The sequence below is a fragment of the Bubalus kerabau genome, chromosome 7, assembly GCF_029407905.1.
Source record: "Bubalus kerabau isolate K-KA32 ecotype Philippines breed swamp buffalo chromosome 7, PCC_UOA_SB_1v2, whole genome shotgun sequence".
In the NCBI taxonomy this organism is placed as follows: domain Eukaryota; kingdom Metazoa; phylum Chordata; class Mammalia; order Artiodactyla; family Bovidae; genus Bubalus; species Bubalus kerabau.
In genome coordinates, this window is record NC_073630.1 from 117,395,752 (window position 1) to 117,411,620 (window position 15,869).

The following is a 15,869-nucleotide window of genomic DNA, read 5'->3' on the forward strand; positions in this document are numbered from 1 at the left end:
CTACACTCTTCATTCACACATGCAGATAGCATGGAATTCTCTGGTACTCATTGTTCTCTGTAACATTTTGCATTCGCTTCGAGTGCAGCTGGTCCCGGGGCCGTAGAGAGGAATGATGCTGTGACTCGGTGATGGCCACTGGACGTCCCCCAGTGGGCATATCTCACACGTGATGTCAGCCTGAACTGCTGTGGACAAGGGCGTGTGCCTGCTGTGGTTAAGTGGACGTGGACCCCCTTTCCCCCTTTCGAGAACATAAAACAGAAAGTTGAACTGTGCCAGCGATTGTTTCTTGAATCCTCAAGTTTACTTGGTTTTGTTTTCTCTCTGTAGAGTTAGAGCTTTTCGTATCGTTTGGTTTTGTCTTTAATAATTATATTTCTGTTTCATTTTTATTGAGCTACTTAAAACTGAATCAAAGCTAGTATTTCATCTCCCATTTGGGGAATGATTAGGATATTAGAAACTCAACAAGGGCCCTGTTTGGGGAAGAAATAAAATTAGGATGCAATGATCACTTATTGTAAGTTATTTCAGTTAACTTAGTTTTGAAAGTAACAGCATGCTGCTTACCCCCGGGTCCCTGACTCGATCTGGTTATTTAAAGAGAAGAGCCTTGTAAAGAATCTATGTCTTTGGTACAGTGGAGTCTCATTGCAGTTGCTCATGTTTTCTCAATGAGCTAAGTTCACCAATGACATTCTTTTTGCCAGTAAAAGTTCACAGTACATCTCAGTATTTCACACATGTATATGCTCTACAGAGATGTGTATAAAAAAGCACATAAGGTTGTTCGTGGCGGTTTACTGTCAGGGTGAATTTTGACCAGGTCTATTGTTCTTTGCCCGCCAGCGTCTGAACTTAATTCATTCTGGATCACAGAGCATCCAGTGATAGCTGATACTTACCGAGCCTTTGACCATGCAGGGCCCGTCTGGGCGCCCTGTGTGCACCGCGAGAGGCGATGCCGTGCTCCCTCTACAGGCCAGACCCCCAAGAAGCCAGAGGGTTTCAAAGCTGAGATGGTCCCAGTCTCTGTGTTTCACAGCCAGCCCTGCCTGGAAGCCCAGGCCTTATCTCCTTGGGCAGAGATGGAGCTGGGCTTTCAAGGAAGTCTATAGGCCCATATGAGGCCTCCGGCTTTTCCTCGGAGAAGCCTCGAATGTTGGAGAGCTTGGAGCAGAGGAGTAATGCAACTTGACTTATCTGCTAATAGCATGCCGCAGGCTGTACATGAAGAGTGTATGGGTCAGGTGAGGCCAGGGAGGTTGCCGGGCAGAGGTGGACCCAAAAAGCAGGTGAGAGGCTGTTACAGGAGTCCAGAAGGCTGACGACGAGAAGGCCTGGTTGGATTCTAAATATATTTGGAAGCAGAGCTGACAAGCTCGGGTGTGGGGTGGAGCTGCGGCCCCCAGCCTTTTTGGTACCAGGGAACAATTTAGCGGAAGACAGTTTTTCCCTCTGATGGGATGGGGGGCAAGGGGGATGATTCAGGCCGTCCTGTGAGCCATGGGGAGGGCAGGTGAAGCTTTGCCACCCCCCCCCCAACCTCCTGCTGTGCGGCCCCAGCCCTGGGGGGATGCAACCCCTGCAAGGAGGGAAGAATCAAGGAGGACAGCCCTGAGCAACTGCAGGAGTGGACACTTCCCTTGCCAAGGAAAGGGAGTTCGAGAGGGAACACTAGCTCTGAGTGGATGGGTATAAATTAAGATTTGAACGTGAGGTGCCTGGGAGAGCCGGCAGAGATCTTGAAAACGCAGTTGGATATGTGTGTCTGGGGTGCAGGGGCTGGTGGTCTGGGCCAGGAAGTCATGTAACAGCCCACCTGACGCTGGTCTGGCCGGGGACTGAGTCTGTGGTCTCGCACGTGTCCAGGGGCTGAGCCGGCTGCTGGGAGAGGGAGATGTTGGGGAGCACCATCCTGGGGGTGTCAGGTCTTTTTCTCTCTTTAGGAAAAGGTGGGGATGTTTATAGGAAGTTTCCTGAACTCTTAAGCGCTCTAAGCGAGGGTGTGGAAAAGGAAACAAATGGGAGGTGACCCCCTCACCATCTGAGGGTGAGGGCATGAAAAGAGGTGTACGGGGGCTACGGTGTGGAGCCCGGAGCAGCGTTGAGCCCCTGTGGACACGGCCAGGGAAACACGGAGCTGTGAGCAGGGCTTGAGCGCCCACGTGCCCTCCCTGGGCACGGCCTCTCTCTCTCTGTGGGCACCGCCACTCAGAACCCGCTGTTCATCTCCTGTGCACATCTGTATCCTTCTACTGAATGTTCTGTGAGACGGCACCCAAACGCGGGACTGTTCTGCATGTAAACTTTCAATGAACGGTATCGTCCTGTATGTTTTATAACTTGTTTTTAGTTAGCGTTTTGAAAGATTTTATCTATGTTGATAGTATGACCTTGCTTCTTTTCACTGCTCACTGTCCATTGTAACATTTATAAGGCTGTTTCTTCTCTGGATCATGGCCCTCTCAGGGGTTTCCCAGTTCTGACCGTGGTAAAGACCACAGCAGGGACTGTTTCTGAGTCCCCATCCTGTGCAGTGCTTTTCCTCAAGGATGTCCTCCGTCGTCAGCCTGCTGAACTCAAGTCGGCTGTTTTTCACCATTTTTTGGCATCACAGGCTGGGTATCTGATGAAAGCTGTGGACCTCACCGGAAAGATCGTCTTTTCTTACACGCCCCCTTGGCCCGTGGTAGGCTCTTCTCTCCTCCTCTGTAACGCGGACTAGAGAGTGCTCAGCAGTGAGAGCCGGGGATGAGGCTGTGGGCGGGTGTGTGTCGATGCTCCTGTGTTCAGGGATGGGACTCAGAGCCCTCACGGGAGGGCAGAGACAGCCTTCAAGTTACTTACCGTTGGATGTGTTCTCATCGTCGTGACCACGTGTCCCACTGCTTCCTGTGGCGCCGTGTGTGTGACAGCCACCGTGTGTGTGACAGTCACCGTGTGTGTGACAGTCACCGTGTGTGTGACAGCCACCGTATGTGACAGCCGCCGTGTGTGACAGCCGCCGTGTGTGTGACAGCCGCCGTGTGTGACAGCCGCCGTGTGTGACAGCCACCGTGTGTGTGACAGCCGCCGTGTGTGACAGCCGCCGTGTGTGACAGCCGCCGTGTGTGACAGCCACCGTGTGTGTGACAGCCGCCGTGTGTGACAGCCGCCGTGTGTGTGACAGCCACCGTGTGTGACAGCCGCCGTGTGTGTGACAGCCGCCGTGTATGTGACAGCCACCGTGTGTGACAGTCGCCGTGTGTGTGACAGTCACCGTGTGCTTGTATGACTCCCCGGCCACCGCAAGGCCTGAGTACATTCTCGGCGCTCTCCCTGCTCTCCCGTCTGTTTCTTCCTGAACGGTGCTGTGGGCCAGGCTGGGCCCTGCTGGGCGGCCCCATGCCGGCCCTGTGTGAGGGGTCAGCCTGTTGCTGCCCACGGAGTGGGGACCGGGCCATCCGGGCTTGCCTTCCTGGCTTGTCCGGCGCCTCCGCAGGGCCGGCTCAGAGCCGAGACCCTCTCCGCACGAGGCTGAGGCTCTGCTGATGGCAGATGGAGCCAGGAGTCAGCACCCCCAGAGGACAGGCATCGCCCCTGCCCGTGTCTCGCCGAGGAGTTCCTGCAGACCCGTGGGGCGAGTGCCCGAGACCTGGTCCCCAGAGTGCACGGCGAGCGGCTTCCCCGTCCCGTCGGTACTTTGGAGAGGTGGGAGCCAGGCAGGACTGCAGCAGCCAGCGCCTCTGCGGGAAAGTGTGAGATCTCACGGTGAACCCGGAGGCTGACGGTGGAGCTGCGTGGCCCTCTTCTCCCTGGCTGCCACAGCTCTGAAGCCTGGGGAGCTCCTCACTGAGGAGAAGGTTGCTGCAGAGAAGAAACAGTCAACTGGCAAGATGGTCTCCTGAAAATCCTAAACGTGATGATGGAAATGAAAGGCTGGAAGAAGGGTGGGAAGGTACAGCTGAGGAAGCCTCCCAGGAAGTAGACCCAGTAATGACGCAGCAGCAAATAGAAAAGATAAAAGAAGTTGGGAATCAGTACAAGAAGTCAGCTTCCCTGGTGGCTCAGAAAGAATCCGCCTGCAATGCAGGAGACCCAGGTTCAATCCCTGGGTTGGGAAGTTCTCCGTGAGAAGGGAATGGCTACCCAGTCCAGTATTCTTGCCTGGAGAATTCTGCTGACAGAGGAGCCTAGTGGGTTACAGTCCATGGAATCGCAGAGTCGAACACAACTGAACAACTGACACGCATGAAGTGAAAACCCCGCTATTTGGAAGCGGCGCTCTTACCATTCCCAGATGTGGAAAGTAAGGCTGCAATAGGTGGATAACTCACGGGCAGCCACGTGGCTAACCCTGAGGTGAAATTCAGACCCATCTATCTGGCTGCACCCCCCAGCCCCCAGTCCTGCATGGAACAGGCCGTTGAGTGTCCCTGCGTGTCACACCTGTCAGTGATCACAGGGTTGGTGTGGGGCTATCCGTCCAGCACTTAGGGGCTGTCTGGTCCAAAAAGGTTCTCCATAAAAGGTTAGCCTTTGAGATGATTAACATAGCCACAGAAACCTTTGTGGAGAGGAGGGATAACCAGGCAGGACAAGTCAAGACTGCCTTTGTTTTCTTGATGCTAAAGATTAAAATCCTTAGCTGAGAAGGATGGGAAGAAAGGAGGAAGAAGCACCATGCTGTGGGGTGGGAAATGATAGAAGTTTGTTGGGAAACCAATGAAAAAGCTTTCCCAGAAGCAGAGGGACGGTACGTTGCTGAGGGTCTGACCGGGGGCTCCCTCATCCTGGAAGTGCCCCTGGGTCCGCCCTGTAGCCCGGGGGGAGTGAAGGCAGCAGGGCCGCACCGCATGGTCCAGGCAGGACCCAGAGGACCTTGCGTTCTCCGGATCAGGCATGTTTCTCTTTCTTAATCGTCCAACCTCAGACTCAGAGCAAAAACCACAAGGTGTTGGAAAAGCGATGAATCCAAAAATGAGACTCTAGGAAATGAAAAGCATATCCACTGTCTAGAGATGGCACTCATATGCGGGTGACTTGACGTGACAGGCACGCTCACCTTGGTTTACTCTGGGGAACCTTGAGATGGGGGTGTTCAGAAACGAGGAGTGGGCCTGCACTCGGGGACCCAGGCCCAGGTCCATTGCTCCGGGCTGTCTCCTGGGACATGGGAGTTAGTGGAGTGTAAGCTCCACAGGGACGAGGGGCTCATCTCGCCGGCTGTTCTGAGTGAGGGAGGAATAAATGAGTGAACGGTCGTTACGGAAGACTGCCTCCCGGACCTCTCCTGAAAGCACCAGGCTCTGTGTCTGGTTTCCCAGTGTAAAGACGTGGATACTGTAATTTGCATTTTAGAGTGATCCTATAGCCTGCAGAAAAATTTTTCATGTTGGTTTGATACTGGGAGGTAAATGGGTATTATCCATCTTGCAGCCAGAAAAGTGGTTCTTGAGTTAAGTGGTAGAACGTTAATGTTTCTTTTTTTTTCATCTACAGCATTTTTCTCCCTTTGAGTTATCCCTAAAGCATGAATATAATATACTTCTTCTTCTTCCTTGAAATACTGTAGGCTCTGGGTGTTCTTGAATGCCCTTGTGGATATGCTACGTTATTAAAATATGATAATTAAAATTATCTAGTTAATATAATTGGGAAGCAGGATAAGATTTCTCATTAGCAGCACCAAATCCACACTTCAGAACTCCTGCTGGGAGATGACAGGGTCCAGTATGGCTTTTGACACCCTTTTTGTCTCTCGGTTTGCTCATGTGATAATCCATGGTCTAATGATTGTGTGTGTGTGTGTGTGTGTGTGTGTGTGTGAGAGAAAATGTAGTTAGGAGGCTGCAGGAATCAAGGAAGGAAGACAGGCCTGATGGGAGTGCCTGTCCCTTGTGGAGCACGCATGTTGCTTCTCTCCCATTTGCACTCCTAAGCTGCATTACTGTCCAGAGCAACTGAATTTTACAGTTGCTTGGAAGGAATTTCCAAGACAAAGCCAAAAAGCGAGTAGTGTCCAGTGACTGTTGTCATGGCTGGCCTGTGGAGGACAGTACATGCCCGCCGGCTCAGAGCCCTGACCGGAGTGGAATAAGCGATCCCTCGGGCTCGGTGTTCGGCACTGGAGGCTGGCGCCGGGTTTAGGAACGGCGACACAGGCTTGCTGCACCGAAGAGCAGCGTGCCGCCGGCAGTCAGCTGACACTGGTGTTAGGTTCATGGTCCGGAGGAAATGGAATAAAGCAGCCATACTCATCCCACCTTGAACACTATGGTAAGCGAGTCTCCCCGGTGGAATTGTGTAGTTGGAGCCGTGTTTATGACTTAGTCCCTGCCGTGGTTTCTAGGGCTTCTTCAGGAAAGGTCAGCTCTCTCCTGGCCCGTTTTCCCTTTTCTCCTTCTGTCTCCCGTCAAAAGCTGTGCTGTGATGTGGATAGCGTGTAACTTAATCAGTGTGTACAATTAGCCGTTCTCATTGTGATCCTTCTCGCTGCTCAGACTGTGTGACTGTGCGGTTTCTCCTTTAGGATATCTCTAATGCTCGTGCTGAGTCATTTTGAGGGACGCAAATGGGGTAACGTTCTATTTTTAGCTCCTCGCGGCCCCGCAAGGGCGAAGGGCATTGGAGTCCTGTGTGTCCGCTCGGGTCATGCCCACCTAGAGGGATTCGGTTCCAGTTTAAGTAGGACTTTTCAGCTGCTGAGTAAACACAGAGCTCCTGGGAAATGCGTTCACTTTTCCGGTACCTTGTGAAAGGCTGTTTCCTTTTCCTCCCTTGAGAGAGAGAGAATTTTACAAGTTTAAAAGTCTGCGTAGTGAAAGGTTTGCTCACGCCTGTTTGCATCATTCATTTTTCCGTCAACTGAGGCTCTTATTCTCCCCTCACCCTCCCACCAATTTCCGACTCTTCCACGCCCTCTCCTTAAATTTTACCCTGATTCTGTACAGAGGCCAGCACCCTACCCACGACCCGTGCGGTGCAGCTTTCACATGTGTTCACAGTGATGACATATATTTTCCATCTGCTCTTTCTGTTCCAGTCATGAGTGTTCACTTTAAAGAGAAAAAAAAAAAAAAAGAAATCACCTGTTTTCTTTAGACTGTCAACTGCTAAGAGGAACGGAAGGCAATTTTTGTGATTTTTGTGATTTTAATTTGTATTGAGCCCCGTACAAGCCCTTTGCTCACACAGATGTTACAGATGTTGAATAATGTGTTTTTGATAGTGACGGACTCTTAGCAGTAAGACAGGCATTTAGGTCCTGAGGCTCCGCCGTGAGCAAGCTGCTGTACCCCCCGGAAGACAGAGCCAGTCCGGGAGTTTCATAATTATTTTTACATTCTATCTGCAAGTGCCAGTGAATATGCTTTATTAGTAAACTACGTCTGCTGGGTTGAATCTACTCCTGTGTTCATTTAAATATGGACAGTGTATTTCTTTTGAAATGTGAAAGATTTGTAAAGCTTTCCTGTTAAGACGACAGTGTACAAACAGCTTGACTCTTCCGTACCTGGCAGTCACCGTGTGCGTTTCTGTCCCCACAGAGCTCTGGCATTGAGACTTTAGTGGAGGAGCTCTGCTCCAGGCTGAAGGACCTGCAGAGCCAGCAAGGTGAGAGCGCTGTCCCCGTGGGCTGTCCACGTCCACCACGCAGGGCACAGGTCTCAGAACCGATCGGAAAGAAAGAGCACGGAACCACAGTCTTCATACCCGGCGTGTCGCCAGGCCGGTGTCCTGCCCCGTCTTTGGCTGTGGGGGGGCTGCTGGTCAGCCCATGGCCATCCTCTGCAGAGAGGTCCCTGCTCTCAGAGGAGTGACTTCATCCGCCGGAGCACTCCCAGAGAGGAGATAAAGCTCTGGATCGGGAGCAATCATCTGTCGTCTTTTCCATCCTCCCCTCTCCTCCCCATCATCCCAAACTAACACTCGCCCGTGTGGCAGCGAGGCCTGCAGAGGTGGTGCCTGTCAGTTAGGTTTGCGCAGGGATTTCTGCCTTGCGTCTTGACGGTTTGGGAAAGGCAGACTCGACAGGCCCATCGAGTCGTTGTGATCTGTGAATGCTCACAGCTTCTTTCCCCAGCTTTTCTGCATGTCCGTAGAATGAGAATTACCTGTTAAGGGTGTTTCTTTTGCTTGTCCCCTTCATGGTCATCTTGCTGTGCACCCCCAAGTCTCGAGCCTTTTTAAAGGCACAGTTTGTTTCTAATCTGAGGGCAGGATCGTGAGCTAAGAGTTGAAACACAGCCCTTGCTCCCCTAGATGCTAAGTAACAGAGCTAATTGTAGTAACTTTCTTTACATATCAGTTTTAATCAGGAAGAGGCGATATAAAGTCCGTGAGTGCGGAATCTTGTGAGAAAGTATTTTTGGAATGCAAACAGATGTTCTGTTCTTGCAGTGTAATTAATAAGCACCCAGGGGATTTCAGTCTCGTAACTAAGTGCCTCTAGCATGCTCTGTCAGTGATGAGGTCAGAGATCTCAGTCCAGTGTTAATGTGGCTAAGCAGAGTTTTCCCTGGCTCACTGAAGAAAGAGGTTTCTTTCTTTCTGGCCGTGCCATGGAGCATGTGGGATTTTAGTTCCGTGACCAGGGATCAAACCCACACCCTCTGCAGTGGAGCCGTAGAGTCTTAACCCCTAGACCACTAGGGAAGTCCCTGAAGAAATAGATTTTTATTAAAAAGATAAACTGGTGTAGAGTTCTTTTTAAGCCACAGAAGCCTGTGTAATTTCTGATTAAATTTACTTGAGAAACTTTTAAAAACATGAGCATTTACTGACTTGATACAAGACAAATCTTTCTGAATTTTTGTTTCGTTAACAGAAGAGAAGATTCACAAGAAGTTAGAGGGGTCTCCCTCTCCAGAGGCAGAATTATCGCCCACAGCGAAGGATCAAGTGGAAATGTACGTCAGGTTGCCCCGCGATAGCACCGCGTAACGCCTGCCCTGCCGCGTGGGTGACAGGTTTAGTTTGCCATCTTCGGTTTAGTTTGCTCTTTTCTGACTCAGGAATCTATTGAGCACTTACTGTGTGCCTGACACAGAGAGCTCAAAGGTGAATGAGATGGTCTTATCTTTTTTTCACACACATTGAATCAATATTTGTGAAACTGATCAAATGAACAAGGTTATTATTTATGGTCCGTTCACACATGACCTTTGAAATCCAACGCCCGTCCTTTGAGCCAGCTGTGGGAATTAGGATTGTCCTTGTTTTACACACAAGGAAGCCAGCTTCCCACTGCTGATTACCGAGGGAACCTGGGCAAGTCATGAACCCGTGTCAGACTTGTTTCCTGAAGATGCTTTTCTACTTTCTTCATAAATGGTTTGTATTTGAATTGGCCACATTGTAAGCAGACTTCCTTATCATACAGGTCATTGGAATCTTCCAAACTTGTAAATCTTAAGCGGAAAGCAGGATGTCGTTGGTCGTGTGGTGTGTGCTATCCGGTGTGGCGCGTGCTGTCCAGCATGGCGTGTGCTGTCCAGCGTGACATGTGCTGTCTGATGTGGCGTGGTGCGTGCTGTCCAGTGTCGTGGCATGTGCTGTCCGGCATGGCATGGCATGTGCTGTCCGGAGTGGTTGCGTGTGCTGTCCGGTGTGGCGTGTGCTGTCTGGCGTGGCTTGGTGTGTGCTGCCCAGCGTGGCGTGTGCTGTCCGCGTGGCGGCGTGTGCTGTCTGGCATGGTGTGCACTGTCCAGTGTGGTGGCGTGCACTGTCCGGCGTGGTGGCGTGTGCTGTCCAGTGTGGGTTGCATCCCGACCCCCAGAGTCCAAAGATTTCATATAAAAAAGAATGTAAAGCATTACATTAGCGTTTTTACTATTGCGTATATGTAAAATGATCATGTGGATATATTTGGCTGAATTAATTTGGTGAAATTAATTTCACTTGTTTTTTCTTACACTTCTAACGGGACTCCGAGAACATTAAAAATGACTTACAAAGCTCACAGTATGTTTCCGTCAGACAGCTTGGTGTAGACTGAAAAGGAGAGTCCAGCGTAGGCCCTTGAAAACCCGGCCCTGCATCACTCCGTGTGTGACCTTGGCTGGCCTCTGCGATGACAGTCCCCACTCTGGCAGCCAGTCTGACTCTCCCGAGTCTTCCTTGGCCAGTCTAGTCTGTCTCGCTCTGAAACTTTCCGTGGCTACCAGTTTCCTAGCAGACCGAAACCCTGTCTCCAAGCGCTTCCACGCCAGCCTCCTGGTTTCCCGCCCCGTGTTGCAGGAGCCACTGCTCTCCGGAGGCGTGGGGCCAGCGTCTTCGTATCCTCGCCCAGGTTCCCACGCCGCACAGCGGGCGCTCACCAGACCACAGCATGCCTGGAGCATCAGGCTCAGGTGTAGTCCAGCTCATCTGATTGTTCCGGGCCTCACCAGAATCCATCCCCTTTCCCGAACCCTTGAATCCCACGATCGCTGCCATTTCCGATGGCCTGCTTAACCAGCGGGGCGTCGCACTTGGCTTCTGAGGAGGAGACACGGTGGCAGTCAGCGACTCACTGTGCATGTTAATTCCTCCCCTCTTCACAGATCTGTGAGGTAGGTACTGTGCTCAGGCCTTTTCTAAGCCACGGGTTTAGGACCTGTGCCTAAGGTCACGGAGCTGGCAGAAAGCAGAGTGAGGACTCAGGCCCAGGGAGTGTGGCTTCAGAGCGTGTGCTCGCAACTACTTTGCTCTCCAGCTCTTCACCTGCATGTTTCTAGTGCGTGCGGCAGCCGTGTGAGAGAGGCCCCGGTACCCCCGTTTTACAGGTTTTCTAGTGCGCGCGGCAGCCGTGTGAGAGAGGCCCCGGTACCCCCGTTTTCCAGGTTTTCTAGTGCGCGCAGCAGCCATGTGAGAGAGGCCCCGGTACCCCCGTTTTCCAGGTTTTCTAGTGCACGCGGCAGCCGTGTGAGAGAGGCCCCGGTACCCCCGTTTTCCAGGTTTTCTAGTGCGCGCGGCAGCCGTGTGAGAGAGGCCCTGGTACCCCCGTTTTCCAGGTGAGGAGACAGCCTGTGCCACTGCACGAGCAGCCTAACGTCACAAGCGGAGGAAATGAGCTGAGACTCACGTTCAGACATTCCTCATCAGAATGTTAGCGTTCTTCCCACCGTATCCCATTTGTACTTTGTGACTTTACGAAAATCCAAAGTTTAAAGTCATCAGCTTAACATACTCTCTAAGTATTCCTGTAGCGCTTATCTCGGTGTTGAACTTCGAAGGTGCTTGATCCACGGACCTAAATTTAAAGGTTTTACTGTATTGTCAATTTTTTTTTTTAAGTTGCTCACTCATGGATGCCGTGTAAACACTGACTCTGTTGAAATGAAATACCCCATTTCTAGACGGGTGATGCTGTTTTTCTATATTGGGTAACGTCCTGAGCGCCCACTTCTGAAATCTCTTGCTTGTTTTTCCAGGTACTATGAAGCATTTCCACCGCTGTCCGAGAAGCCAGTTTGCCTGCAGGAAATCATGACCGTGTGGAACAAGTCCGCAGTCGGCTCCTACTCGAGCTCGTCCTCCTCGTCCACAGCCCCTCCAGCCAGCACAGACACGCCCTCCCCCAAGGATTGCAACAGCGAAGGCGAGGTCATCCGGGAGAGAAGCGGCGACGCGCCGCCCGCCAGCCTGCACGAGAGAACGCAGAGCGGCCGCAGCCACAGCGAGAAGGAGAACAGGTTCAGGAACGGGCCCGGCGAAGAGCGGCCCGCCCCGCAGCCGCCGTCCAAGAAGCAGAGCCGGCACCGGCCGGACGGGAAGCCGCGCCCGCGCTCCTGGTCATCCGGCTCCAGCGAAGCTGGCTCGAGCTCCAGCGGGAACCAGGGGGAGCCCAAGGCGTCCGCGAAGTGCGTGAAGTTGAGGCACAAGGTGCGGGAGATCCGGAACAAGAAAGGAGCGCGCAGCGGGCAGAGCCGGCTCTCGCTGAAGCGCGGCGAGAAGGTGGAGAGAAGCCCACATGCCGCGGGGAGCAGCAGCAGCAGCGGCGGTGGCGGTTCCTTCCGACAGCTGTGCAAGCGGGGCAAGCGGCCGCTGAAGGAGCTGGGCAGGAAGGAGGCGGGGGGCGCCGAGGGCAGAGACCTGTTCCTGGAGAGCAGGACGGACAGGGAGTACAAGGAGGAGCCGCTGTGGTACACCGAGCCCATCGCCGAGTACTTCGTCCCTCTGAGCAGAAAAAGCAAGCTGGAGACCACGTACCGCAACAGGCAAGACGCCGGCGACGTGACCTCAGCGGCCGTGGAGGAGTTGTCCGAGTCAGTGCACGGCCTCTGCATCAGCAACAATAATATTCATAAAACATACCTCGCAGCAGGTACTTTCATCGATGGTCATTTTGTAGAAATGCCTGCAGTCATAAATGAGGACATCGACCTCGCTGGGACCTCATTCTGTCCTCTGCCAGAGGACGACAAATACTTGGATGATATTCATCTGTCAGAACTAACACACTTCTACGAAGTGGATATTGACCAATCCATGTTGGATCCCGGTGCCTCAGAAACCACGCAAGGAGAAAGTCGGATTTTGAATATGATTCGACAAAAAAGCAAAGAGAAGACAGATTTTGAGGCAGAATGTTGCATAGTGTTAGATGGAATGGAGTTGCAAGGGGAACGTGCAATATGGGCAGACTGTACCAGCTCTGTGGGCGCCGAGGGCTTTCTCCTGCAAGACCTTGGCAGCCTGGCCCAGTTCTGGGAGTGCTGTTCGTCCAGCTCTGGCGATGCCGACGGGGAGAGTTTTGCGGGAGACTCCCCGGTTCGACTCTCCCCGACCTTAGACAGCACAGCGCTCAATCCGCATTTGCTGGCCGGCAATCAAGAGCTCTTTTCAGATATTAATGAAGGATCTGGTATAAACTCCTGTTTTTCAGTGTTTGAAGTGCAATGCAGTAATTCTGTTTTACCATTTTCTTTTGAAACACTCAACTTGGGAAATGAAAATACAGATTCTAGTGCTAACATGCTTGGGAAAACACAGTCTAGATTACTAATATGGACCAAAAATAGTGCCTTTGAAGAAAATGAACACTGTTCTAATCTTTCAACAAGAACTTGTAGTCCGTGGTCCCATTCAGAAGAAACACGTTCAGACAATGAGACGTTAAATATCCAGTTTGAAGAGTCCACACAGTTTAACGCAGAGGATATTAATTATGTAGTTCCTAGAGTCTCGTCCAATTATGTAGATGAAGAACTCCTAGATTTTTTGCAGGATGAAACTTGCCAGCAAAACAGTAGGACTTTAGCAGAAATCCCAACGTTAGTTTTCCAAAAAAAATCTAAACTAGAATCTATCTGTGGTATTCAGCTAGAACAAAAAACAGAGAACAAAGCCTTCGAAACTACGCAAGCGTGTAGTGAAGGCAGTCCGCGTGGAGATGGCTACAGCTCAGGGGTTATTAAAGACATTTGGACAAAGATGGCAGACAGAAATTCTGCAGCTCTGCTAGAAATAGAAAGCGTTGATGATGAGTTGTTTCCGACAGATGTAAATAACTACTGCTGCTGTTTGGATGCTGAGGCTCCAATGGAGCCCCTCCAGGAGCCGAACAAGGCCGTGCAGAGATCAGAATACCACCTGTGGGAGGGCCAGAAAGAGACCCTGGAGAAGAGAGCCTTTGTGTCCGGCGAGCTGTCCAAGGTGGATGGTGGGGACTACACCACCCCCTCGAAACCTTGGGATGTGGCCCAAGACAAAGAGAACTCATTCATCCTGGGAGGAGTTTACGGGGAGCTCAAAACCTTTAACAGCGATGGAGGGTGGGCAGTCGTACCGCCCAGTCACGCCAAAGGGAGTTTGCTGCAGTGTGCCGCTTCCGACGTGGTGACCATAGCGGGGACAGATGTCTTTATGACCCCCGGAAACAGCTTCGCTCCTGGTCACAGGCAGTTATGGAAACCCTTTGTGTCCTTGGAACAGAACGACCAGCCGAAGAGTGGGGAAAACGGATTGAATAAGGGATTTTCCTTCATCTTCCATGAAGACTTACTAGGAGCTTGTGGCAACTTTCAAGTTGAAGATCCTGGACTCGAGTATCCCTTCTCTTCCTTTGACTTAAGCAATCCGTTTTCACAAGTTCTCCACGTAGAGTGTTCCTTTGAACCCGAAGGGATTGCATCTTTCAGTCCAAGCTTCAAACCGAAGTCAATCCTCTGCTCTGATTCCGACAGCGAAGTTTTCCACCCCAGGATATGCGACGTCGACAGAACACAGTACCGGGCTATCCGGATCTCCCCCAGGACTCACTTTCGCCCTATCTCTGCATCTGAACTCTCCCCCGGAGGAGGAAGTGAGTCAGAATTTGAATCCGAGAGAGACGAAGCAAATGTTCCCATTCCTTCTCAAGTCGACGCATTCGAAGATCCACAGGCAGATCTCAAACCGCTGGAAGAGGACGCAGAGAAAGAAGGCCATTACTATGGGAAGTCCGAGCTTGAGTCTGGGAAGTTCCTCCCCAGGTTAAAGAAGTCTGGGATGGAGAAGAGTGCCCAGACCTCCCTGGATTCCCAGGAGGAGTCGGCTGGGGTCCTGCCAGCAGGAGAGCGGAACCCGTGTCTGGAGTGCAGCATGAGCGAGCCTCTGGAGATCGACCTGGAAAGCCCAGAAGCAAACTGTAAAGTAATGGCACAGTGCGAGGAAGAAATTAATCATTTCTGCAGCTGCAAAGCAGGTTGTCAGTTCCCTGCTTATGAAGATAATCCAGTTTCTTCAGGACAGCTGGAAGAGGTATGTGTCAGTGGGGATTGGTACTTGGTGAAAGGATTTGATCAGACTTTAAGAACAGCCATTTCAGGCAAAGAAAAGATAGGGTTAAATTATTGGGAATTTAGCTTGAACGTCTTAAAACTTAGCATCCTTGGATTTGATGTTTATCAATTTGAACTAGACAATTGACATTTTTAGATAAATCAGTGTATGAGGTGTTTCTGAGTGGTCTTAACTGCATGTGCTATGCTTAAAGCAAAGCTTTCCCAACTGATGAATCCAGAAGTGACCGTTCACTCTTCGGAAGGCCCCTTGCTCCTCAGGAATGGTGGCGAAGGGTGTCTTGAAGTAGGGAGCCTGTCTGTCTCTGCAACACTGATTAGTTTATAAAAAGTTAACGTTTTACATGTAAGATAAATTACATCTCTGTAGAATTCTCTGAAATTTTTTGTGGTACATGTAGCAATTAACCCTCAATACAAATGTAACAAAATAACTTCCATAGAACCCCTGCGGGTGTATCCTTGCTTATTACAAAGTATGTATTCCTGAAGTTACCTGAACTGTATGGGTCAGTCTATCAAATGAGGTTAATAGGAATAGTTTTTTAAAGGAGTCATTGTACCATCTGATGTTGCTGAGATGTGATCTGAGGTTAAACTGTACAAGAAGAAACAGTGATGGTGATGACCTGTTCCCAAGGAGAAGCCTGGAGCTCTGCCCCCCTGGCCCTTTTCCAGGGGCAGCTTTTTAAAAAGTCAGGTGGAGGTATCGAGAAGTCAGGCCACCTGTGGCTGGAGAGCAGCTGGGTCATCCCTTCCTCGCCTCCGTCGTCCTGCACGCTCCGCCTGCCTGCCCGCCCTCCACGTGGTTCTGTCCAGCTGGACCCAGGAGGCGCCCCTCCCTCCCACGTCCCCCGTTCCTCTCTGCTCCACCCACAGCAGAAATCATTTCTGCTGCTGGCTTCAGTCATGTCTGACTCAGTGCGACCTCATAGACGGCAGCCCACCAGGCTCCCCCGTCCCTGGGATTCTCCAGGCAAGAACACAGGAGTGGGTTGCCATTTCCTTCTCCAATGCATGAAAGTGAAAAGTGACAGTGAAGTCGCTCAGTCGTGTCCGACTCCTAGTGACCCCATGGACTGCAGCCCACCAGGCTCCTCCATCCATGGGATTTTC

General features: G+C 51.4%; 1 protein-coding gene across 5 annotated transcripts in view; it reads left to right on the forward strand.

The window, feature by feature from the left end:
- Positions 1–15,869, forward strand: part of KIAA0232 (KIAA0232 ortholog) — an 82,049-nt gene that overhangs the window by 50,962 nt on the left and 15,218 nt on the right. For 4 of the 5 annotated variants that reach the window (XM_055589170.1, XM_055589171.1, XM_055589172.1 and 1 more), the window contains exons 4-6: positions 7,536–7,602; positions 8,816–8,897; positions 11,403–14,712. In XM_055589170.1, coding sequence (XP_055445145.1) covers positions 7,536–7,602; positions 8,816–8,897; positions 11,403–14,712 — 3,459 coding nt within the window. Of the gene's footprint in view, positions 1–5,412; positions 6,265–7,535; positions 7,603–8,815; positions 8,898–11,402; positions 14,713–15,869 lie in introns of those variants that run through there. The other variant, XM_055589174.1, reaches the window with a different exon arrangement.